We start from the raw sequence: 25,821 nt of genomic DNA, 5'->3' as shown, positions 1-25,821 counted from the left end.
ATTTTCTTGTTGGATGTAAAAGCAAGCCATAACCATTTTAATACATATCTGAAAATTCTAATGTTAAAACTCAAAATTGGTATTGGAATTTCAAATATCACTATAGATTAACAAAGTAGGTTTTTTAAAAGTTTGTACTGTTTTACTCATACTGTTTTTCAGTAAACACTGAAAAATTTATTAATATTGGTTTAATTAAAACAGTGGAATTTTTTAAAAAACTGCTTACTAAATGTTTTTACTATTTACTATTTACTATTTAAATATTCACCATCATACTTTTTTTTTTTTTCTTTTTCCATAAAGAGGTGTGGTTGAAGAGACTTCAAATACAGAACCTGGTAGAACATCAAATTTTGATAGGTATGTCCATGCCACTAAGATGCAGCCTCAGTCATCTGGATCTCTCAGATCAAATGCTGGAGCAGAAAAAGGCAAAGAAATTGCAGCCAAGTTAAATATTCATCGAGTTCATGGGCAACTTAGGGGTCTTGATACAACAGGTAGGATTCTACAACAAACATTTTTTTCTTTGACACATATAAATATAAGAGGATTTTGCAAAAGGAGACATGATTTTTTTCAAATATTGCTATAATTTGAATATTTTATAAGAGAAAGGTATTTCTGCATATATTGAACACATGGTATTTAAATATTTACTCATGTTCTATGAGAATGGAAGGTAAACTTTGGTAGGAAAGTAAGTGGTATGGCCCAAATTAAAGGCACTATTTCTTCATGGTATCTGCTTGCTCATTATAGAAGAGAGAGTATGATCTTTATCGTCTTTCTTACTTTTTAAAATCGTTCTGTTGGCACAACTTCATTAAAAAGAATTAATTGCAATATCAAAAGCAGATGGTCAAGTCTGTAAAATATAGTAGCAATTAGAACGATAGATCTGGCTATGCCTCTTAAAATCCCTGGTGAGGTGAAAGAGAAAACTAGAGATGTCACATATCCTTTTAATATTTTTTTTAATTATGTTATGTTAATCACCATACATTACATCATTAGTTTTTGATGTAGTGTTCCATGATTCATTGTTTGCATATAACACCCAGTGCTCCATTCAGTACATGCCCTCCTTAATACCCATCACTGGACTAACCCACCCTCCCATCCCCCTCCCCTCTAGAACCCTCAGTTTGTTTTTCAGAGTCCATAGTCTCTCATGGTTTGTCCTTTTAATATTTTTGATGTAATTCAGTACCTTTAGAAGCTTAAATGATCTCAGATTGTCAGAGATTCAATCTAGAAAACATTGAGTTTCTTAGTCTTATTTGAGAGGATTTGCTACACTAAAATCTACATGTGGGACAGATGACCAATCCTGAATGAACAAATGATTACCTTGAATTTGCTCATTATATTCTGTAGGCTTTGAAGGTTCCATGATTCTTGTCTGTATTCTGGGTCTGTATAACTGTTGTGGCTTTCTCGAAGCTTATTTCACCATCCTTGTGTTTGAGAGCAAAGCATTTGACCCGAGGATTCCAAATAAAGAGACTTTTCTTGGCTACCTGAGATCTCTCATCCTAAAGCTGGTACAAAATACAGTGGCTTGAATATAAAAAGACTTTTCTCAGCTCTGTAGTTTGCACTGGCAACCAGTTTGCACTTGCATAAGAGCATAAGAAGTAACTAAATAGAATTTTGAAAAGCACACTATGCAGAAAAATGTCATCAAAGACAAAACATTGTATAAAAATGCAGGGAAAAATGTAATTGTCTTTGCTTATATGTTCATAATCCTTTCATCTGTGAAAGGATCCTCAATAATCTAATGACATTTGTTACCTATAGGGAGAGGAAGTGGATTCCTGGGTGTGGTGTCAGAGGCTTTTCATTGTATACTCTTTCACACGTTTTGGATCTTTGATCTGTGCAAGTGTATTACTTAATCAAAAAATTTAGGTTTAATCCTCACCTTATACATCAGAATAAATTTGTGGAATTAAAGGCAAATATAAAAAATAAATAATGAGAAAATCATAGAAAAATTTAAGTGAATATTTACTCTGTGATCAGGAAGATTTTCTAACCATAAATGTGAAATACAGTATTTTCATATGATGGAGTATTATATAACTATTATAATAATATTATATATATTATATATATATTAATAATATTATAATAATATCTTTGCCAGACATGCAGGATGTTAGTTTCCATATTGCATATTGTAAGTGGTGGAATTATGGCAATGTCTGTTATGAATTGTAATTATATAAAATGTATTATAAAGCAGTCCTTTAGTAAAAGCTATAATTTTTCTATTTTCTAATGTTTTTCCTGTAGCTGGGTAATTAATTAAAATGATTTATTTTGTAAGATGATGAGAAAGTATTTAAAAATTGTTACCATGAAGTTGAATTATTCAGGAGCTTTTTTAAATAGATTTTTAGAGTACCCTATAATCTTTCAGAAATGAATTCATTCTGCCTCTGAGCAATTATTTCTTAATTATGGAATCTTTTTTTCTCCCTTTTACTTCAATGTGATTCTGGCATTTTTTAAATTGTAGGACATAAGACATTATTTTAGAAGTTGGTTGGTTCATTTATCTTTCTTTTTGATGGAGTATTAAGATACCGTTTTAAGACGGACGCTGTGCCAAATGTTTACTTTCTTGGTTTTGTTTTGTTTTGTTTTTTAATAAAAACCTCTCTGTTTAAAAATGGTCATTTTGTTCTCTTTTGATAATAGATATTGGTACCTGTGCCATCACTGCTATTCCTTTTGAGAAGTCCAAAGTTTTATTTACTCTGGAAGAGTTGGATGAGTTTACTTTTGTGGATGAAACTGATCAGCAAGCTGTTCCAGATGTAACTCGAATAGGTCCCAGCCAAGAAAAATGGGGTTGGATAATGTTTGAATGTGGACTTGAAAATTTAACCATAAAAGGTAAGCATTTTGTTTTCATTTCTGCCTAAGTGAGGTACAAATTGGCCCCACATTGCTGAAATGTTTTGAACAATTGTGACTTTTAATAACCTGAGTCAGCATATTTAAGCAGAAAGTTGGGACCTGGGATTTTTTACCAGGGTGGGTGCCCCATCCCAATTGTGTAAGTGGGACTTCCCCTGCAATGTGTGATTCAAAAGTAACACAGCATGTAGAAATACAAAAAAAATCATTGTTTGAACAAAAAAATCTGTGGTTCAGAAAAAAATTTTTGAATAAAATGTAGAGCCACCCAGCTTTTGAAAGTTTGGTCTTTGGAAACTGGATTTTTGATTAGTAGAGCCTTGCAGGATGAAAATACTATAAATCCTTTATTCAGTGACAGACTGACTTTTAGTTATATAACTTACAGTTATATACAGTTTTCTTTTACATTATTGAGTAATATATATAAAAAAGGAAGGCTGAGTTATATATAAGACTTCTACGTTAGTCATATATATATATAATAGTAATCGAGTATGCCTGTAGTTCTTTACCTGATAATCCAGTCTTACATGACTTTTACAGTTAAGGGCAAAGTTTTGATGAGAAAAAAATATCTTTATGAATTTTTATTTTTATTTTTTTGTCTTTATGGGTACTGTAGAGTACAGTGTTGAGATATCCACTGTTTTTAATAAGTATATTCTTTCATTCTTATAGGAGGAAGACAGTCTGGTGCTGTTTTATATAATACTTTTGGAATTATGGGTAAAGCTAGTGTCACGGAAAGAGGTGGAGTGCTGACATCCAATAATTCTTCTGATTCTCCAACTGGCAGTGGCTATAATACTGATGTCTCTGATGATAATCTTCCCTGTGATCGAATGAGCCCTTCTTCAGACTTAAATGGAAATTCTGTTTCAGATGAACAAGTTGGTGAATTTTTAATAATAATAGTGCTTTGAAAAAATAACAAAACTACATACCCATTTCAAAATTAATTTCTGGAGTATATTTGCTTCTTTCAATATTTGGAATTTTGCTTAAATTGCAGTCAAGATATTTTGGTGATTATACTACTACTAGAATATAATTTCTGAAGCATAGGTACCATACCATAGATATATTTATATCTATCATAGTACCTTGTTTAATGCCTTGCTTATATTGGGCACTTAATAATATTTGTTGAATTAATGAATAAATAGAATTTCAGAAAAGTAGGCATTGTTTTGATGTTATTTCAAGGATTTTAGCAGAGTTCATGGAAATACTTAGTTTTGTCACTGGTAGTATTTCATGTAAGTTCTAAATATTTTTGTCAATATCCACCCATTTCAGCTAGAGTCCTGAAGAATACCTTATATGCAACTCATTTATTATTTTTATTATGGTAGACTGTCACAATGATTAATAATAGCAATAATAAAAATATTAAAAATTTTAGGTTACGGAAGAGTTATACCACTAACTGATGGGTGCAAGTTTTTTCCTTTTCGAAGCTTCTTCGTCTATAATAGTATTGTAAGGATACTGACCTCCTAGACTTGTGAAGACTGAAGGAGATAATACATATAAAAGGCTTAACTCAGTGTCTAGCACATAGTAAGAACTTGGTAAATGTTGTTTTTAAACACATATGTACATATACTTCTGATCATTTGGAAATTAGACCAATTGAAGAGAAAAGAAACCACCTTTTAATTAAGAAATGTCATGGATGCGGGGGCCTGGGTGGCTCAGTAGGTTAAGTGGCTGCCTTCAGCTCAGGTCATGATCCCAGGGTCCTGGGATTGAGCCCCACGTTGGGCTCCCTGCTCAGCGGAGAGAGACCCTGCTTCTCCCTCTCCCTCTGCCTGCCTCTCTGCCTACTTGTGCTGTCTCTATATAGCTCTGTCAAATAAGTAAGTAAGTAAGTAAGTAAATAAATAAATAAATAAATAAAATAAAATCTTTAAAAAAAAAAAAAAGAAATGTCACAGATATCCACCATTCATTGGCATAATCACCTCTGAACCCCAGGTTTCTGGTAATTTATTTTTTGAGATATTTATTTTGATTTGATGCATAGTTCAAGAGTTTAATCACAGTTTTCTTGTGAGGTCTTTGGATGTATTTGAGTGGTGGTTGGGGATTAGCACTTTAATTAAGGAAATTAAAAAATATAATAGCTACTCACTGGACAAAAGAGCTGGGAAGAGCCCAGCTGTTCTTTCTTTGTCCTCTATCCCACTGAAACACTTGATAGAAGCTCAGATATCTGGGTACCCAGTCTGCTCAGTCATTAAGCGTCTGCCTTCAGCTCGGGTCATGGTCCCAGGGTCCTGGGATCGAGCCCTGCATCGGGATCCCTGCTCTGCTGGAAGCCTGCTTCTCCCTCTCCTACTCCCCCTGCTTGTGTTCCCTCTCTCACTGTGTCTCTCTCTGTCAAATAAATAAATAAAATCTTCAAAAAAAAAAAAAAAGCTCAGATGTCTTCCTTGGTCCCTCTGATCCTTGTCTCTTTGCTGAATGTCCCTAAATTTTGTAACATTGCTTTCTTTGGGTTCTGTAACTTTTCCTGGTCCATATCCTCATTCAGTTCTTTGTCCTTAAGTGTGGGTGTTCTTCCCATGTTCTGTTCTTGGCTACTTTTCTTTTTTTTTTTTTTTTGCTGTATGTCCACTCCCTGATTTATTTCATTTTCTAGTCCTGCTCCATAATTTGATGACACTAACTCTTTCCCATCGGTTATGCTTTTAGCACCAACCTTTCAGTTGAGCTCCAGAATTGTTTTTTGTTTTTTGTTTTTTTAAAGATTTTATTTATTTAAGAGAGAGAGAATGGAAGACAGAGAGTGTGAGAGGGAGGAGGGTCAGAGGGAGAAGCAGACTCCCCGCTGAGCAGAGAGCCCGATGCGGGACTGGATCCCGGGACTCCAGGATCATGACCTGAACCGAAGGCAGTCGCTTAACCAACTGAGCCACCCAGGCGCCCGAGCTCCAGAATTGTATGCAGTAGCCTTTTAGCTATCATCATTTACACATGCCATAGGTACCAAAAATTTAGTCAACCTAAATCCAACTTTATTATTGCTTTGCTTCACACACTATTATAATTAGTTGCTTATTATCTGTAAACCTCCTTCCCTTTTTAAAATTTTGAGTTCTTGAAGACTGTCTTCTCTATCTTTTGTATACCTTAGTGCCTAGCTCACAGCCTTGTCTGAAACCCACAGGTCAGATGTATTTGAGAATTCAGATTTTTTTTTCCTTTAACAGAAAGGTAATGTGTGTGTTTTATATGTTACATAAACTCCTAGTGGAATCTGAGACAGCATTCCATCTTGAAATATTTAAATACTTTTACAGCACAGCATTCATAAAAATTCCAAGTGGGATAAATAGCCTCTCATCAAATTCAGATCAGGTTTTGATGCCATATTTACACAACAATATTTAGATTTCTCAGAACGTTACGAGTTTTAGAGCTGCAGATAAGGAATGTGGACTTACATATCTAGCATTTCTAACTTTAAAATTACTATTGCTTATAGTCACATTGTTTTGTAGCACTTAGGATTCAAAGCTATTTTGTGGATATTCTTCATTCCTTAATTATACCACAAGAAAATGCCAGTCTTCTTCATCTTGACCAGTAATAACCAAAAGTGAATTAGAGAGCTGTGAGGAGACATAACAGGCAGTAGACTTTTTTGTTTGTTTCTTTAATATTATGCTTACCTCCCTGCATTCTAAAGAGTGGTGATTATACATTTAAAAAAATTATTATTTCTTAACATTGATTCAGATTGCTAGCATATAAGGTAACTAAGAATTTTTTTATTGTAGAGTGTTATTTATTTGAACATGGACTACACTAGTATTTTTATGGCACTTGTTTTTAGAAAGTTGAAATATGTTGTTAAAATGGAATGGAAAACAAAACAAAAAAATGGAATGGAAAACATTGTAGTAGGAAGCAGAAGACTTTGATTCTCTCACTCATTCTCCTTAATAGTTGTATGACCTTCGACAAGTCACAAAACCTCTTTCTCTCACTTTTTTCATCTGGAGAAAATAACACTTAAACATCCCTAAACAAATGCAATTGAATGAAGTGATCAGGAGAAACATTCAGTTCTAAGATCAGTGATTTATGGCTTACTACAATGTAGTGGTTTTTCAGACTATGCTCCTTAGAGCTTCAAGGATCTATAGGTATTTCTCAGGATTAGGGTTAGGCTGAGCAAGGTTTATGTTACCTGTTTTATATAAAGGTGTCATCTGTAGAACTTGATTTGATGGGAAGGTTTTGTGCTTAAAACATTTACCTTGGCACTAATGGTTTTAAGCAGCTATATACATTATAAGTTTTTGGTTTTTGATTTTATGTAGGATGAAGGAGTTGAATCTGATGATTTGAAAAAAGATTTACCTCTGATGCCTCCACCTCCAGATTCATGTAGCATGAAGTTGACCATCAAGGAAATTTGGTTTAGTTTTGCAGCTCCCACCAATGTGAGATCCCCTACACATGCATTTTCTAGGTAAAAAGTTTTAAACATGTAGTACTATTCCTTGATTTTTCTTCATTTTAAATAACATACAACTCTTTCATTTATTTTTTTAAATTATTTTTCTGGTCTATCTAGCATTAGGGTTGCCACCTTCTTACCATCTTTCCTACTTTATGCTTTCTGTAGACATTATTCTTACCTTGTTTGACCCTTTTCTTTCCTAAGGCTTTAGTTTTACTATTATATGTCATGCCACCATGAACTTCTTACTCTCACCTCTAATAGGTTTTAATATGTTTTCTTCATTTCTATTATCTATTCTTCACATTTTCTACTTATATGTTCATAATTTATCTGGTAGCCAAAATGAAAAGTAATTTTGCCTAAGTAAAATAGCCACTAAGTACAGTAGGTATGGGAGATTGTTTGAAATACAAATCTTGACAGTTTTTCTTATAATTTCTTTTTTTTAAATTTTCAAAGGCAGCTGAACCTTTTAAGCACTGCAACTCCAGCTGTTGGTGCATGGCTTGTTCCCATTGATCAACTCAAATCATCCTTAAACAAATTAGAAACTGAGGGCACCTTGAGAATTTGTGCTGTTATGGGATGTATAATGACAGAAGCATTAGAGGTAGGTCTATCAACAATACAAGGTATCTTATTATTGAACATGATCTCTAATTGTTCATCATTGTTGGAAAACATCAGACCTGCAAGTTCTTGATTACTGGATATCTTCTACTTGCAGTGTCTTTGATACATCACTCTAAATCTGTTGTTTTTGCTTTGTTTCAGAATAAAAGTGTACATTTTCCCTTAAGAAGTAAATACAACAGACTTACGAAAGTTGCCCGTTTTCTCCAAGAAAATCCTTCATGTTTACTGTGCAATATACTACATCACTACCTGCACCAGGCAAATTACTCCATCATTGATGATGCTACAATGGTGAGTTACTGAAACCATATGTTAGCTTTAAAGAAGCCTCTATTCTTGGGGTGCCAGGGTCGCTCAGTCAGTTAAGCATCTGACTCTTGGTTTCGGCTCAGGTCATGATCTCAGGGTTGTGAGATCAAGCCCTGTTTTGGGCTCCATGCGGAGTCTGCTTGGGATATTTTCATCCCCCCTCTCACTGTTCCTCTCCCTGCTCATGTTCCCAATCTCTCTCTCTTTCTAAAATAAATAAATAAATCTTTAAAAAAAAAAAGGAAGCCTCTGTCCTTTTGAGGACTCATTCATTGGCCTACAGGGTTTGAGATGCAGATGGGAAGTCCAAAGGAGAAATATGGTTAAAAATACAGGCTTATAGACAACAATGGGCTCAGATAAGTGATTTGGGAATTGCCAACATGAAGGTGTTGGAAGCTGTGGATATGGATGAGACTTCTAGGAATGATGGTATGTTGAGGGAGAAACTGGTCAAGAATGGCTATCTGAAGAACACCAAAATTAAAGGGGAAGGGGGTGAAGAGAAGATGAATAAAACTATACAGAATGCAGAGGAGGGAAAGGAAGAGGTAGGAGAATTAGGAAAAAATGTCTTAGTTAAAATGTTAAAATAGTGGTAGTTACTTAATCTTTGAAGGGAGTAATTTCATTTCCTCTTTGTTTAATGACTATTCCAGGTAGCTCAAAATACATTTGATTTCCTCAATAGAACAAAAAAGGTAAAGTGGATTGAATGCTTCTTTAGGAGAATCCCAATCTTACACCCCATGTTTAGCCTCTTATTCACCTGGTACTGCATTGTTTGTGACAGAAAGATGCAATGTTGTGTTTAGAGATTGAGTTCTGTTGTCAGCTTGAAATACTCTTTTGTGACCTTGGACAAATTATAACACATAATTCTAGTTTCTTCATCTCTAAATGGGGGTTATGAGATTTAAATGAATAAATGTATGCAAAGCATTTAAATGGTAACATTATTACATCATTGTTGTTACAGAGTGATGGACTTCCTGCTTTGGTAACATTAAAGAAAGGTTTAGTTGCATTGGCAAGGCAGTGGATGAAGTTTATTGTGGTGACACCAGCCTTTAAAGGAGTTAGCTTACACAGACCAGCTCAGCCGCTGAAACCTCAATCAGCTGTGGACCATGAACATGAAGACGGACTTGGGCTAGACAATGGAGGTGGTCTTCAAAGTGACACCAGTGCTGATGGAGCAGAATTTGAATTTGATGCAGGTAATTTGTAAATATTTTAGTCAAATATAGCCAGATATTGGTAACATATATATGTGATAATGTGATATGAATATGTGATAATTTAATCATTTGTGTCCAAAACTTGAAACCGTTATGGCTTAGTTATACAAGTATGATTTGTATTAGTCCAAATAAATGATAATAATGTTGTAATCTTTATACTGACTTTTGGTTTTTACATTTAATTTCATGAAATATGATAGACTTCTAATCTATTGCATACGATAACAGACATCTTTGCATAGCTAGAATATTTGAATGAAGCATGTTAACTTCCTTTTAAAATTCACATTTGAAAAAAATAAAATTCATATTCATATTTGTTCATCATCTTTCCTATGCCACTTAAAAGGAGTCTTTGAATTTTATCTGGTGCCTGGTTGATTTTGCATTTATGTAATGTTTAGAGTCGTGCATTCAGCATACAATTCTGTCAGCAACATGACTGTGCCAGAACACAGACAGTAGATATGCATTTCAGAAATATATGTGCACATTTTAATGCTTTTTCTGGGTAAACTTTTGTTATCACAACATGTAATATTCAATAATATTGAATTATGGTATTTTGGAAAAAAATGTTAAAAGTACCATGAAAAAGGACAGTAGCCTTAAAATTAGAGCTTTCAGAACATTGATATATAATACTTTACCCAGCTTTTTTTATTGTCTTTTAAAAAAAAATTTATACTTAAAAGTGAATATGCTATGAGGAAGGGTGCCTGGGTAGTTCAGTTGGTTAAGCATCCAACTCGATTTCGGCTCAGGTCCTGATCCCAGGGTTGTAATACCAAGCCCCATGTTGGCTCCCTTCTAATTAACTGCAAATTCTTGGGTTAAACTGAAAATTCTGTACTTTGAGCTAGTTGGTTTTTTTCTCTAAACCCTTTGGCTGGGTTGTGGAGGGACTGAATACAAGCTATTTGTTCCTTTCTTGAGACTGAGTGAGAAGATTGGGGTTGGGAGAGTAAAAGAAACACAAAAAATAATATTATAGCAGATTCCACAATTAATTTCAAGGAAATTTAATTAATTTAATTTGTTTACTCAAGGAATATGTAAAGTTGAGTGGTAGTTACACCACCAGGAACACTGGTATTGATGTTTCAAGAAAATGATAATCTATAGCCCACTTACTCTTTTGAACTGTTTCAGCCACAGTCAGTGAACACACAATGCTACTAGAAGGAACAGCCAACCGTCCTCCACCTGGTAGCTCTGGACCTGTAACTGGAGCTGAGATAATGAGGAAACTTTCTAAGACTCATACCCACAGTGACTCTGCATTAAAGATAAAGGTACATTACTGCTGTTTCTGGTTAGAGTAGACTTCTAGAGAAGACCTATATTTCTGATATCTCAAATTCAAACATTAGGTGTTTAAATTTAAATATTCAAATAGTATTTTATATTCAAGAATTAATAATTTAATAATTGAGTTGACATGAACACGATTAGCAACATAAACAGTTTGAGTTAGGCTATTTTATGATTTTAATTACACTGTTTTAAGAAATTTAACCAGGGCGCCTGGGTGGCTCAGTTGGTTAAGCGACTGCCTTCGCCTCAGGTGATGATCTTGGAGTCCCTGGATCGAGTCCCGCATCGGGCTCCCTGCTCGGCGGGGAGCCTGCTTCTCCCTCTGACCCTCCCCCCTCTCATGTGCTCTCTCTCTCTCATTCTCTCTGTCTCAAATAAATAAATAAAATCTTTAAAAAAAAAAAAAAAAAAGAAATTTAACCAGTGCTTGGTAAGACATGTATATAGCAGGGTGGTTGAATACTACCTTGGGAGCCAGACAGCCTTGGTTTCAATTCTGCCTCTGCCACTTAGTTGTTTTGTGACTGAACGAATTTTTAACTGTACCGTGTGTCAGTTTCCTTATCTGTAAGATTGAGATTACAATAGTAACTTTTCCCAGAATATGGATGTTAAGAAATAACCGTTAATACATGAAAAATGCTTAGAACAATACCCACACGTAATAAGCATGTAAGTTATTTGTTGTTGTCCTGGGTTATTCATGTTTTGTTAGTTTCATTTTCTGAGCAATGAAAATGACAGACAATTAGTATTTTAACTTTCTTTGAAAGTTTGGGTATAGACTTACATTAATACTCAGAATCCGGGCGCCTGGGTGGCTCAGTTGGTTAAGCGACTGCCTTCGGCTCAGGTCATGATCCTGGAGTCCCAGGATCGAGTCCCACATTGGGCTCCCTGCTCGGCAGGGAGTCTGCTTCTCCCTCTGACCCTCCTCCCTCTCATGCTCTCTGTCTCTCATTCTCTCTCTCTCAAATAAATAAATAAAATCTTAAAAAAAAAAAAAATACTCAGAATCCATAAGGTAAATGACTGATAATTTTACCATATTAAAATATAAGATTTCTACACAGAAAAAATAATTATAAACAAAATAGAAAGACATATGACAAAGGGCTAATTTCCTCATATATAAGGATCTTTTTTATAATCACTAAGAAAAAGAACACAAATAGAGAATCGGTTAATGGGCAGTTCACAGAGAAATACGCACACAAATATGAAAATGTATCCTCTTACAATTAAAGAAATGTAAGTTAAAATGAGATTTCATGGAGCACTGGGTGTTATACGAAAACAATGAATCATGGATCACTGCATTAAAAACTAATGATATATTGTATGGTGACTAACATAACATAATAAATAAAATTTTAAAAAAATCAGCTTCATTTAAAAAAAATGAGATTTCCATTTTCACAAATCAGATTGAAAACACTAACATTTGAATGGTGTATGTTGGTGAAGGTAAGGAAAAACAGACACTCTCCTACAGCACTGGTGGGAGTGAAAATTGGCACAAACTCTTTGAAGACCAATTTGGCAATTTGTATCAAAATTTAAAATGTAATATTCTTTCACCCAGTATGTTCATGTCCAGGAATTCATTCTAAAGAAATGAATGCTCATAAATGCTAAGAGACAACACTTTGTAATAGGAAAATAATGGAAGCAACATAAATGACTATTTGAGGAATAGTAAACTAGTGTACCCTGTTACAGAGATGCATACCATAAAAACTTCAGAAAAATGTAGATCTCTAAGTGGATATGGAATGGTTACCAAAGTGCCTGGATTAAAGTAAAAACAAAATATAAAACAATATGTATCTGTGTGTTAAAAAAGGACAAATATGTACATGTGCTTATATAGTTATAAATTATTTAAGGAGAAGAGATAAGAAAAGTAAAGAGTACTTCTAGGGGAAGGGATCTAGTAGACGAGCTCAGGGGATACGATTTATTGAATTGTCTTTGTGCTTTTAAAGTTTTTATTCTGTATTGCTCTTAATTAAAACATTCAAAGATAGTTTAATTTACATTTTTTAAAAGTTTGAACTATTAGGCTTGTTCTACTTCTATAGTATAGTTTGAAGCCAGGGTACTTTTAAATTCTCACATCCTTAATCAGTCTCAGATTTTTTTCCCATTCAATGGTTTTTCCTATCCCTACCAACATTCCTTTGTTTATGAATTATAAAAGTCCTCCAAAAAATTGAATTGCACCACTTTGTTTCAGATCTCTTCTTTTCAGGATCTTTCTGTCTGTATAGTCTTTTCTTATACTATTTTAAACTGATCTGAAATTCTAAGCTTAGATGTGACAGAACAGATAGAGATGGGCAATTCTGTAATTTTTTAATTTTCCTCAGAGAATTGCTGGAAATTGTTTTTGGCATATTAGAACTCTACAGAGAAGCTCTTATAGATTTTCATTATCAGGGTACCAACAAGAGTAGTATAGTATTAAGAATATTGAGATTGAAATCTTGCCACCAGACACACTCTTCAGATTTCAAAGGGAATTAATAATTCATTATTAAAATAAGTGAATGATAAAGACTGTCCTTGGTATTGTACTGTAAAGTTTTAAAACATTTTTGTGTACATTTGGGATTCACCACAATCCTAGTAGGCACAATCTGTTTTGGTATTAATGTGAATAGTAATTAACAGTAATAGCAACAGTACTAGTAGTGTTAGTTATTAGCAGTCATTTTTATATGCATGAGAAAGAGCCCTGTGTTGTTCCTTTTGTAGGGTATTCACCCATATCATTCTTTGAGCTATACCAGTGGAGACACTGCCACCGATTCTCCGGTGCATGTTGGACGTGCTGGGATGCCAGTTAAGGAGAGTCCAAGGAAGGAGAGCCTACTCAGCTACCTGACTGGAAGCTTCCCAAGCTTGCACAACCTCCTAGAAGGGACTCCTCAGAGAAGTAGTGCAGCTATAAAAAGCAGCTCCCTAACGAGAACGGGTACTTCCTTGGTTTTGACCATTATAAGTATACTTCTATGTGAGAATTAAAAAACAAACAAACAAATAGGACTTAAGTTTATTTTGCTTTATACTTCGGTTGCATAACTAATCTATGTATTATACCTTATCTTTGAAAAAGTAGTTTGGGAAACTGTTCTGTTTGTAACTTGTTGGTATCTTCATGCCCTTAGTTTGCATTTCTAAATTGCAGCATTTGATATTACTACCAGCCTAGTCATGGTATGAGATGATGTCTAAGCTATCCAACAGTGAATTTCTTCTTGTTATATTAAAAAGAAGTTGTTTATTAGTGCCTTAATATCCAAATACCAGCATCATGCAGTGATTTTGAAAACATCTGCAAAAGACAGTTTGGTCTGACTTTTAGAAAATAATTACATCACATTTTCTGCTTATTACATAAGTAATACTAAATAAAATTTTATTTTCAGGAAATACAATGGCCACTGATATGTTATCTGAACATCCCTTGCTATCTGAGCCATCATCTGTGAGTTTCTATAATTGGATGTCAAATGCTGTGGGTAATCGTGGAAGTGTGGTACAAGAATCTCCTGTTACAAAATCCGCACACAATAGTCTTCCATCAGGTATTGAGTTATCATGTTATTTTGCTTAACTGTCTAAGGGACATATGTAAATTTTAACAAAATTCTGTTTTTCACAGAATGGTCAAAATATCAAATGTTTAATACTGTTTAGTTGAAATTTGCCCATTTATGAAATGCCTTTGTTAATACTGAATTGAGAGAATTGTAAGCAGTCACTTAGTATTCTTGTGAAAAGACAAATAGGTCATATGTGAGATCTTATGTAATTTAGAGTTTAAAATGTCCAATTAATGTGGCCAGTTTAATTTTCAAAATACCAAAAGGAGGTAAATGGAAAAATGCAAAGAATATGGCATATTGCACCTGTAATACAGAAAATATTTTAGTTTATTCAGATTCCTCTGAGAAATAATAATAGCATTCTTTTACTCTTATAGTTACTTAAATAATTAAACCTAAAGGTATAGTAAGAGGAATAAAATAAGATTTTGCTTTTGAGGAAAAAATGAGGGTAACTTATTAATTTTAAAAGAATACGTATAAAGAGCAAGAACACTGGCAGGGAATTCACCAAGAAATGTTGGTGGCTATCTCCAGAAACATAAGTGGTGCCACCCTTCATTTTCTATTTTTTTCTTTTTGGGATATTTTTCCAAATTTAGTAGATGCATGTATTCTTGTAAAAAAAAATTTTTTTTTAAAAACATGTGAAGTAGACTTTGATCCTAGGTCCTGAAGGCAGCTGAAATTAATCCATGTAACAGCTATTTGCATTGCTAGCAAATTCTGTTCATATAGAAAATATGATATGAAATATGGCTGATAAGTGACTATTCACTCAGTCCTTTGTTTTGCTGGTATGTGGATCACTCTTGAATCTGAAACTGATCCTACTTATGACTGCATTCCAATTCTTAGCATTGGTTCTTCTTTGAAGAAGAGAAGAGGACACTGTTTCCGCCAGCTCTCAGCACTGTTCTTGCACTAGTCTCACTACTGCACAGTTTAAATTTTGGGAAAATCAGAAAAGAACATTTTCTCATGGTCCTTTGCCTGGGGGTTAGAGGATAAAGGGAATACAGAGGAAAGAAATAGCGCCATTTTATTTTTGCTCTGCCTCGGGAAAGCATAATTGGGAAGAAATTTACATGTGGGACTCTGTGACATCTGTGGCTTTTGCCCTGCTGCTGTCTGTAACTCTGCTCCTCAGTGCAAAGCTGAGGGGATATCAAATGCTTTTCAAAGATCTTCCGGCCATAAATTTCTGTATTTTGGACTGACTGGCTCTAATACAGACTTCATGTATGAGAATGACTGATACTTTCTTTTTTGTTTGTTTGTTTTTTAGGATTTATTTATTTATTTATTTGAGAGGGAGAATGAGAGAGAGCACATGAGAGGGGGGAGGGTCAGAGGGAGAAGCAGACTCCCTGCCGAGCAGGGAGCCCGATGCGGGACTCGATCCAGGGACTCCAGGATCATGACTTGAGCCGAAGGCAGTTGCTTTAACCAACTGAGCCACCCAGGCGCCCTGACTGATACTTTCTGAAGTTTTAGTTTAATTTCATTTTTATTATTAAATCGTCTGTAAAATGACCAAAAAGTGCTGTGTGTGTTTGTTTTTTTTACCTTCATTCAGTTTAAATGGTCTGGTAATACTGCTGTAATACGGGCTTCATAAGTTTACTTTGCTGTGCCCTTTTATGTTGTTTTTATTTCCTTATAATTCAGATTTTACTCTTGAACATTTACTCTGTTAGGTGTTGCACCCAATCTTCCTACAATACCCTCAGCCTCAGATTTCAACACCGTCTTATCTAGTGACCAGAATACTTTGGATGGAACACATTCTCAGCATAGCACTAGTCAGGATGATGTGGCAGGTGTAGAAGAAGCCAACCAAGGGTTTCCTGCTGTGCAGCTTGCTGATGCACAGGTGAGCCAGTCTGTTTTCCGTAATTATAGTAACCCCTCATTAGGTAATTCTTAGCAGCTGGAACCATCCAGTCATATGCACCTTGGAATTCTAGTGAAAATCTTTTTTGTGTGCTTGTCTGTCTAAAGTCTTCATGCAAAAATGGAAGAGCCTTTTAAAAGTACCTGGGTTAGTTACAAATGCTAATTTAGCATCTATAGGTATGCATTAAACAGAAGAGTGGTATATAATTAGTTGTCTCATATAATAGCATTTTTGTTATGTGGAGATATAGATTGGCTAAATAACATAACTAGAAATTAGAAGACTGTGTTAAGTACTATGTTAAGACTTTACTGAGTGAGCAGTTGGGAAGCCCTGAAGACTTTAGAGCAGAGGAATTAAGTGACTAGAACTGTACATGTAGAAATATTATATGGGTAGCAATGTGTTAAATGGATTGAAGTAGAGACACTATAGGTGAAAAGATGAGTTACTGAAGTAGTTCACGTAAGTGGTAAATGAGGCTTTTAACTTAGGTGGTTGTGGCTTTGATAAGGTAAAGGCAAAATAATGTGAAGGTTTTATTCAATTGATCAAATATAAGAGTGGAGAGCAAAATCCTTTGAAATGTATATTTTAGTCCGAATCATCACAAGGCAAGTGGGTGAGTGGGACCATGGGTATTAAGAGGTGTTATTTTTTCAGGATGAGAGAGACTCCAGCATAGTTACATACTGAGGAGGAATTAGGAAGGTCCTGATCAGAAAAAGAAAAAAGAGGGTAAACTGATAGAGTAAGATTCAGAGAGGGATGAGGACTGTTGGAATTTAGAGTCACTCAGAGATGTTTTAGACATAAAAAATTACTTTTTTCCTCTGAGAAACTAAGAAGGCAATAAGGATAGTTCACAATTATACAGGTTAAGTTTGCAAATTGGTAGCTTCAATTTTCTCTTAATGTAGAAAGTAATTTATGTTAAGAAATGTGTCAGGCACTTTTAAATTTTCTTGAGATTTACTTCTCCAATGTACTGGAGTAGTTTTTAGGGACTTCATTTTTTTGTTAAAGGAGAGTGGGAAAATAAATAACCTTTTTGTTGTTGTTTTGGCCTATAGAATACATTAATTGTATTTATTAGCATTCTATACATATTTGTAGAAATAATTATATTGTTTTACATGTAAGATTCTAAAATCTACCAGAAACATGAATATTAAATAATACAGTAAAAAACTCTGTAAGGTGATTTAGATATGTGTACAGGTTGGCGTGAATATGAAAGAGAGCTTACCACAGACTCCCTAAAAGGATTCCCAAATAGTGCTGAGGGCCTAGTTAAGAGTTTAGGTTAGTGTTGGGGTACCAATGAATGCAGTTATATCATTTCCTTTCATTGTTCCTAGCAGCTCAGCTATAGGAATATAAGAGGATTGATCCAAAGCAGATGTAGCAAGAAAAATGAGGTGATAGATATAAACAGTCTAGGAAGTTGCTGAAATGGAGTTTAAGCCAAGATTATGGGAGGAAAAAGAAGTCACATAACTTTGGAACTGAAGTGTTGGTTGAGTTATCTGCATGGTCAAAGAAGTCATTCAGAAGTCATTCAGGATGGTAAATTGGGATTGAAAAGAAAAAGAGGAAAGTAAGTCAGGAATCAAAGTTTAGTTAGGATTAACAAGGTGGGGGATAAATAAATGACAAACATTAGAAAAGATGGAGGATGGTTTGAACCTTGAAGAGGGAAGAATTTTTCCTTTAGAATAAAAGAGTAAAATCCAAAAAAGAATATCCCAAGCAAGTATATAAAGGAGAGGGAATTTCTCCCTAAGGTTCCAATCTAGTGTACAATTGTTGGAATTCTCTGTTCTAGGCCATTAGACCTTCACAAGAGTAGCCTGTCTTCCTAAGCACAAACAAATGAGATGATCTAGAGATAATTGAACATGTAGACTTAGGTCTTAATACATAAATGGCACTTGTCCATTTTAATAGTATCATTTAACTTTCAGGTAAAGATTACCAAGGGAGATGTACAGGGAAAGGGTTACAAGAGGGCCATGGGAAGTACTGGATAACACCTATATTTTGGATATGGAAGGAGGAAAAGGAACCATGCAGCAAAAAAAGCAGAGTGGTTATAGTGATCAACTATTGAACACATGTAGTTGCTTCTGTTTGGGTTAGCTCTTCATGACTACAGAATCAGTTAACAAGAGATTTAACCAGAATGATATATTTCCATAAGCTTGTATGATACTTTAAAGGAACTTTTTTTTTTTTTTCAGAAAATAAATGTTAAATGACTGTAACAACCAAATGATACCATTTAAAAAGAGGTCAGATGTTCATAATATTACATATGAAATGTTTTTATATTAACATAGGAAGTTGATAAACTATTCTAATATACCAGATTTTTATGGAAACATAGTATATATTCATGCCTTTTTAAAGAGCAAGAAGTAGAATGATTTAAATTAGTTCACAATTTTATTTTCCTTGTCCTTTCAGACACTCAGGCAAGATAGAGAAATCTTTGTCCTTGTGATTAATTTGAAGATGAGTGGCATATAATATGTGCTGAAAAGTACTGTTAAGTTTTTTTTATTATGTTATGTTAATCACCATACATTACATCATTAGTTTTTGATGTAGTGTTCCATGATTCATTGTTTGCATATAACACCCAGTGCTCCATGCAGTACGTGCCCTCTTTAATACCCATTGCCAGGCTAACCCATCCCCCCACCCCCCTCCCCTCTAGAACCCTCAGTTTGTTTCTCAGAGTCCATAGTCTCTCATGATTTGTCCCCCTCCAATTCCCCCCCTTCATTTTTCCCTTCCTACTATCTTCTTTTTTTTTTAAACATATAATGTATTATTTGTTTCAGAGGTACAGGTCTGTGATTCAACAGTCTTACACAATTCACAGCGCTCACCATAGCACATACCCTCCCCAATGTCTATCACCCAGCCACCCCATCCCTCCCACCCCCTACCACTCCAGCAACCCTCAGTTTGTTTCCTGACATTAAGAATTCCTCATATCAGTGAGATCATATGATACATGTCTTTCTCTGATTGACTTATTTCGCTGAGCATAATACCCTCCAGTTCCATCCATGTCGTTGCAAATGGCAAGATTTCATTCCTTTTGATGGCTGCATAATGTTCTATATGTATATATACCACACCTTCTTTATCCATTCATCTGTCAATGGGCATCTTGGCTCTTTCCATAGTTTGGCTATTGTGGACATTGCTGCTATAAACGTCAGGGTGCACGTACCCCTTCAGATCACTACATTTGTATCTTTGGGGTAAATACCCAATAGTGCAATTGCTGGGTCATAGGGCAGTTCTGTTTTCAACTTTTTGAGGAAGCTCCATACTGTTTTCCAGAGTGGCTGCACCAGCTTGCATTCCCACCAACAGTGTAGGAGGGTTCCCCTTTCTCCGCATCCCCGCCAACATCTGTCGTTTCCTGACTTGTTAATTTTAGCCATTCTGACTGGTGTGAGGTGATATCTCATTGAGGTTTTGATTTGGATTTCCCTGATGCTGAGCGATGTTGAGCACTTTTTCATGTGTCTATTGGCCATTTGGATGTCATCCTTGGAAAAATGTCTGTTCATGTTTTCTGCCCATTTCTTGATTGGATCATTTGTTCTTTGGGTGTTGAGTTTGATAAGTTCTTTATAGATTTTTGGATACTAGCCCTTTATCTGATATGTCATTTGCAAATATCTTCTTCTAAGTTTTAAGTAAAATTAGAGTTATATTTATTACACAAGTCCTTTTCTTTTCTTTTTTTTTTTTTTTTTTTGTCACACTACAGTATTGACATATGTATTGAGGTAGGGTAAGAAAAAAGCCACAGTAAATGATGAATTATAAGTTAAGCTAATTAATGAACATGTTATGTCTTTTAGGTTGTTTTCAGACCTCTTCTCAGTCATACAGGGATTCAGTCACAGGATGCAGTGCCACTCTGCTACCGAATGTACTTTGGAGAACACCTTTCATTTTCAGGAACTTTGGACTGCCTTAGAGCAGATATTGTGGATTCGGACACAGCCAAAGAGAGAAAAGGCAAAAGAGCAAGAAGGTGTCTTGTGTTATTGTTCTTTTTGTGTAAAATGTTGTACACAGGTTATAGTATCTTTTTTTAACTTTGTTTTCCTCTAATGCTAATGAAAGTAATTTTAATATCTTAATGAGAAGGTAACTTCCATTTATCAAAAATAACCTCATTTTAATAACCTGTGGATTTTCTAGGTGATGAGGTCTATGCTGAGACTTCGTTTTGTGCCATGTTAGCATGTGTATGTGGGTCAGCCAAAGTACATTTATTGTGTATATCCTCAGAATTTGTTTACTGTTCCTGTAGCTGAATTTTTATTATCTTATGCATTGTAATTTTATATATTTTACTTAGAATTATTCCTAACTGCCTTTCTGAGTCGACTTGCATTATTTCCTATTAGAAACAGGTAGAAGTCATATTGAGAGTATGGCCATGAGAAACAAATACACAGGAATGCTAAATGTTGCATGGTGAAAGTTAAGAACCATCTTTTACTGTCATTATTATCAGGGATAGTTCTTTAGTTTCTTTATTGCTTGAATAGGAAATATTATGCCCACTAATAATATTTGATTAATCCTTTTGTGAACATTAAATTTTACTTTGCATGGGTCTTGCTGATGTGATGTAGATAGGAATAGTAGAATATGGATATAGATGGCAATTATGACAAGAGGTTTTTGCAACATTCTTCATTTCATCCAATTTAGGTTCTTGCAAGGTGGTAGATTAAAAGTAAAATGCACATGTATCACACATTTAAGTGAAGTATGTTTTCCATTTGAAATATACTATTTAAAAATTTAAATAATTTGACAATCAGTTCAAACATTTTTACAGCAATTATTAATAGAAAAATATAGCTTTCTCAAATTTTGTTTCAGGTCTCGATATCTGAGGATTTTCTAATGACACAGGAACATGGACATCGCATTGTCTTTTCTATTAAATATAAGACAGTAACTGCTTTTCGTAGTGTTATACCATAACAATGACTGGCCAGCTGAAGCACCACAAAGTGACCTTAATGATTATCAAGATTAGTGGGGAAAATTACCTTTGTTTTGTGACCTGGAAAAAATGTTTGTTAGAACATTAAACACTCTATTACTGCTTATTATAAATGTGTAGGGAAATGAAAAATACAATAAAACTAATACTTAGTACATTATAATTTAAAACATTAGAAACACTGAGAATTAAACTTACTTCAATTCTAAAAATCTCACCAAAGGATAGTTTGAAAAGCCCTTGCCATCTTATCATCATATAACTTACAATACAGAAAGAGCATCTCTTCTGTACCTTTACATAATGCTATACTCCATTGTAAGTATTGATGAGTTTCCAACACTTTTTCCTTTGCACTTTTAATGTCATGAAATACTATCACGAGTTCCTTTTACTATGAAATTTTTTGCCAGCATCACTTCCTCTGGGATATTGTCATCCTTTTAACTTTGGCTATACAGTGCCCACGCCAGCTCTTTATCTGTCTGGCTACTTTTGTCTTAACTGACTGCTTCATTATATACCAATGTTTTTTTTCCCCTTTTACTTGAATCTCCTCTCTTTAAGACTTTCTTGTTTCCCTTATATGTTTTTAATTCTTGTTTTCGCAGTTGTGGATTATTTTAATTTCTTTTGAGTCTTCTCTCTCCTGTCCATTCCACTTCTCAAAATCTAGTCTTTCCTTCTCTGACAACACGCTTAGCATTGATTGTAGTCTTACTATGAGCTCTTAGATTTTCATGGATTATACTCCATAGTGGGGTTTTTCTTAAAACAATATTCATTAAAGAATTATTATTCTCTATAAAATCTTTAAGTTAAATTGAGAACATGAAAGCAACTTCTGTTTCTTTTTTCTATTAGGAAAATTTGACCTATGTGACTACATATTCGTATTGTACATGGAAGAAGAAGGAAAAAAATACCTTTTTTTACAATTTTGGGCCCCAAGGTTTATTGTTATTGGTAGCTGGTTTACAGAAATTGGAGACAGTTTTGGCTTTTAAATGTTAAAATTGACTATAATATTCCTACATGAAAATTTTCAGATAAGCAGAAAGATTTGCCCAAATAATTTTCATAGCTTTTTTTGTGTGTATTTTTCATTTTTTTGTTTCCACTTGTCTTCCATCCCACTTTCATCTTGGCAAAGTAAGCCAGTAGGGTTTCATTTCAAATAGCAAATGAATTTTATATATAAATGCAATGAGATTAAATATATAAACAATATATTTAACAGAGGGGGAGAGGATGGTTAAGGGAGGTACCTAATTGACCTATAATTGACTTTAAATTCCATTACCATTGGCGTATACCACCATATTGGCAAGAAAAAATGTTTTATTACTTCACTGAGATAATTAACAGAAATCTGATTTTAACTAGTCAGTTATGGAATAAGATCAAGAGGGAAGATTTAAGGCCTAGTTTCCAACATATAAAAGGTTGGCCTCATGAGAAAGCATATTCTACTTGATCTCTTGCTTAAAATTATTTAAATTGTTTATAACATGTTTCACCTTGTAGGTTTTTTGCTAATAAACTAATAAAGATTGTGCAGCTCTGGGAAAAAGGAAATAAAATCTTGTCATTTTTTTCTTTTTTCTTCATTTTTAGGCAAGGTCATGTGAATCTTCCTCCACTTGAATTCAAACCAGCATTAATGTTGGAAACCTTTAGCATCAGTGCTGTTGTAATGGAAAAGTCAGTGTGCACCCCTCAGAACTCTACCAGTGCTCTTTCTTTTCATGATCTCAACAAACGGTATTATAATACCTTCCACTGTAACTTTACTATTTCTTGTCAGTCAATAAGCCAGCATGTAGATATGGCTTTGGTTCGTCTTATTCATCAGTTTAGTACGATGATAGATGACATCAAAGCGACTCAAACTGACATTAAACTTAGCAGATATACAGCTGGATCGGCTTCCCCAACACCTACCTTCAAAACCAGAAAACATCGGGATTTTCGCTCATCTGACTTCAGCCGCAGTTCTAGAGGAAGTCTGAATGGTGGCAATAGGGTAAACAATGCAAAGAACAAACGGACCAACAATGAAAATAACAAAAAGGAATCTCGAAACAAAAATTCATTAGGAAGATCTGAAAGAAGAACTTCAAAAGTGTCTAGGAAAGGTTCAAAAGATGTGGTGGACCATATGACTATTCATATGGATGACTCTGATTCAATTACAGTGTCAGAACAAAGTGAGCCTTCGGCTGAGTGCTGGCAGAATATGTATAAATTACTTAACTTCTATTCACTTATCTCTGATCCAACAGGAATATTGGAAAAATCTTCAGAAACATTTGGACCAGCAGGTAATGGATATCTTTATATTTGAAAAATTTCTTTTTAGAACAGCAGTAAAACTAAAACAGACTGGTTGTTGATCATGTTTTCTTAATGTTATAAGTAGATAAATGAAATGCCAAGAAAATTGCCAGTCACCCATGGAGAGAAAATAGTAATGGCAGTCAGATAATCTGCCACCCCATTTCCTGTCCTTCCATACACAGTATGGTCTTAAAGATTCAGACATACTACTTTCAAATATCTGACTGTGTTATTTATTGTCAGTATGATCATGGGAAAATGTTGAAAAATTTTAAAAATAATTTTGGTGAGGAAGAGGGCTGGTTTGGAATATGAAGAAAGGTAAGATGGTGTTTGGAGTGTCCTTCACTTTCACATTTTCCTATCTAAATCCATATGTTTTGTTTCCTTATAAAGGAGTTCGGAGCCCTACAGAGCCAACATGTAAAGTTGTGTTTGAGAATGAACAAGACAGTAATAGTTTGACTAAGACACAGAGGAAACGTAGCTTGGTGACTTCTGAACCTCAGCATGTTACTCTGATAGTGTTTGGGATTGGTATGGTGAACCGCACACACCTGGAGGCTGACATTGGGGGGCTAACAATGGAATCAGAACTGAAGAGGATCCACGGCAGCTTTACACTTAAGGAAAAAATGAAAGGTAGGGTGACGTTCTAACACTGTAGTGCTGCTTTTCTGAAAAAAAGCCAATGCCATGTCTCTAAAATTCCTACTTGGCAGTTTTTCTTCAAAAAATGAACTTTTCCATTTATATGGATGAAGAGTGCCACTTTATATAGTTTCTTTTCCTATTTTTTTAGTTTTCCAACTTTTCTGCACCAAGTATTACTTCTGAGATTTAAAATGCTTTTAGGCTATTTAATGCATGAATGGCATATTAAACTGTATATTTGGCATTATTCCAACTTTGACATATAATATGTACATATATATGAATACGCAGAAATAAAAAAAATTTTAAGTAGTTCCAAAATAATTTAAATTTTATTATAGATAAAACTTAAATTATCTTTTGTCAATGAATGTATTATGGATAAAATGCAACTTTAATACAAAGTACAATTAATTTATTTCCAGATTTCATATAATTCTTTTTTCTTACATTTAAGATGTTTTACATCAAAAGATGACTGAAACGTGTGCCACTGCTCATATTGGTGGGGTTAATATTGTGCTGCTTGAAGGGATTACACCAAATATACAGTAAGTGTTGTTTTCTTCAAGTTGTTTATTACAGTTTTATAGGAAACTTAAAATTCATTGGATGAATCCCATACATGCTGAGTTTTGAGGTGTGTATACATTATGTTACCAGATACTATAGTTCCTATGTCATTAAGAATGTCACCAAATGAAATGTTTTCAGAAAAATAATTTTTTCCCTTTTTACAGTTGGTTTACTACCCCCACACCCCACCCAAAAAAGCTGACTCCAAGTACACTATAAGTTTGTATAACAAGAAAAAATGATTATAATGCAAACTTCAGTTAAACATACAACATGCAAAAAGTTTACATAATTCAAATAGTTAAAATTTTAGTCAAAGAATACAGACTGTCTCTTGATTTTATGCTAAGTAATCATTACTCAAATTCATGCTGGCTTTTAAAATTGTATCTTGCCATTTTTCATTTAAAGAATTTAACAATAAAGCCTGTGAGACTCTTGTAATAATATAAGTAAACTTTTTATAGTGAGTATACCATAGCATATCACTTTTCTTTTGATTCTTTGCTCTTAACCTTTTCTTTATAAGTTCTACTCTTAGATCTATTCTGAATTGTTCTGATAATGATTACCTTTCAATATAGGCAGATCATTAACCTATTATCAGTATATTTAACCATTGACTTTGTTCATATGCTTGGGAGTATATATCTTAATTCCTAACTTCCTTTTACTGGAGCAGCTTTATGTTGTAACTACAAAATATGCTTTGATAATTTAGGTCAGATTTTGAGAATTTGCTGTTTCTTAATATA

At 34.2% G+C, this 25,821-nt stretch overlaps 1 protein-coding gene across 1 annotated transcript in view; it reads left to right on the top strand.

The window, feature by feature from the left end:
• Nucleotides 1–25,821, top strand: part of KIAA1109 (KIAA1109 ortholog) — a 205,475-nt gene that overhangs the window by 95,341 nt on the left and 84,313 nt on the right. Inside the window, exons 34-48 of the mRNA XM_035023133.1 lie at nt 307–503; nt 2,716–2,913; nt 3,619–3,830; nt 7,275–7,426; nt 7,880–8,030; nt 8,195–8,347; nt 9,345–9,585; nt 10,762–10,904; nt 13,687–13,906; nt 14,361–14,519; nt 16,241–16,416; nt 20,331–20,506; nt 23,114–23,820; nt 24,233–24,478; nt 24,948–25,041. Coding sequence (XP_034879024.1) covers nt 307–503; nt 2,716–2,913; nt 3,619–3,830; nt 7,275–7,426; nt 7,880–8,030; nt 8,195–8,347; nt 9,345–9,585; nt 10,762–10,904; nt 13,687–13,906; nt 14,361–14,519; nt 16,241–16,416; nt 20,331–20,506; nt 23,114–23,820; nt 24,233–24,478; nt 24,948–25,041 — 3,225 coding nt within the window. The remainder of the gene's footprint in view (nt 1–306; nt 504–2,715; nt 2,914–3,618; nt 3,831–7,274; nt 7,427–7,879; nt 8,031–8,194; nt 8,348–9,344; nt 9,586–10,761; nt 10,905–13,686; nt 13,907–14,360; nt 14,520–16,240; nt 16,417–20,330; nt 20,507–23,113; nt 23,821–24,232; nt 24,479–24,947; nt 25,042–25,821) is intronic.

The sequence above is a fragment of the Mirounga leonina genome, unplaced genomic scaffold (genome assembly GCF_011800145.1).
Source record: "Mirounga leonina isolate KUSES-001 unplaced genomic scaffold, KU_Mleo_1.0 Mir_176, whole genome shotgun sequence".
In the NCBI taxonomy this organism is placed as follows: Eukaryota; Metazoa; Chordata; class Mammalia; order Carnivora; family Phocidae; genus Mirounga; species Mirounga leonina.
The sequence above is the reverse complement of the archived record's forward strand: the minus strand, read 5'-3'. Positions and strand labels throughout refer to the sequence as shown.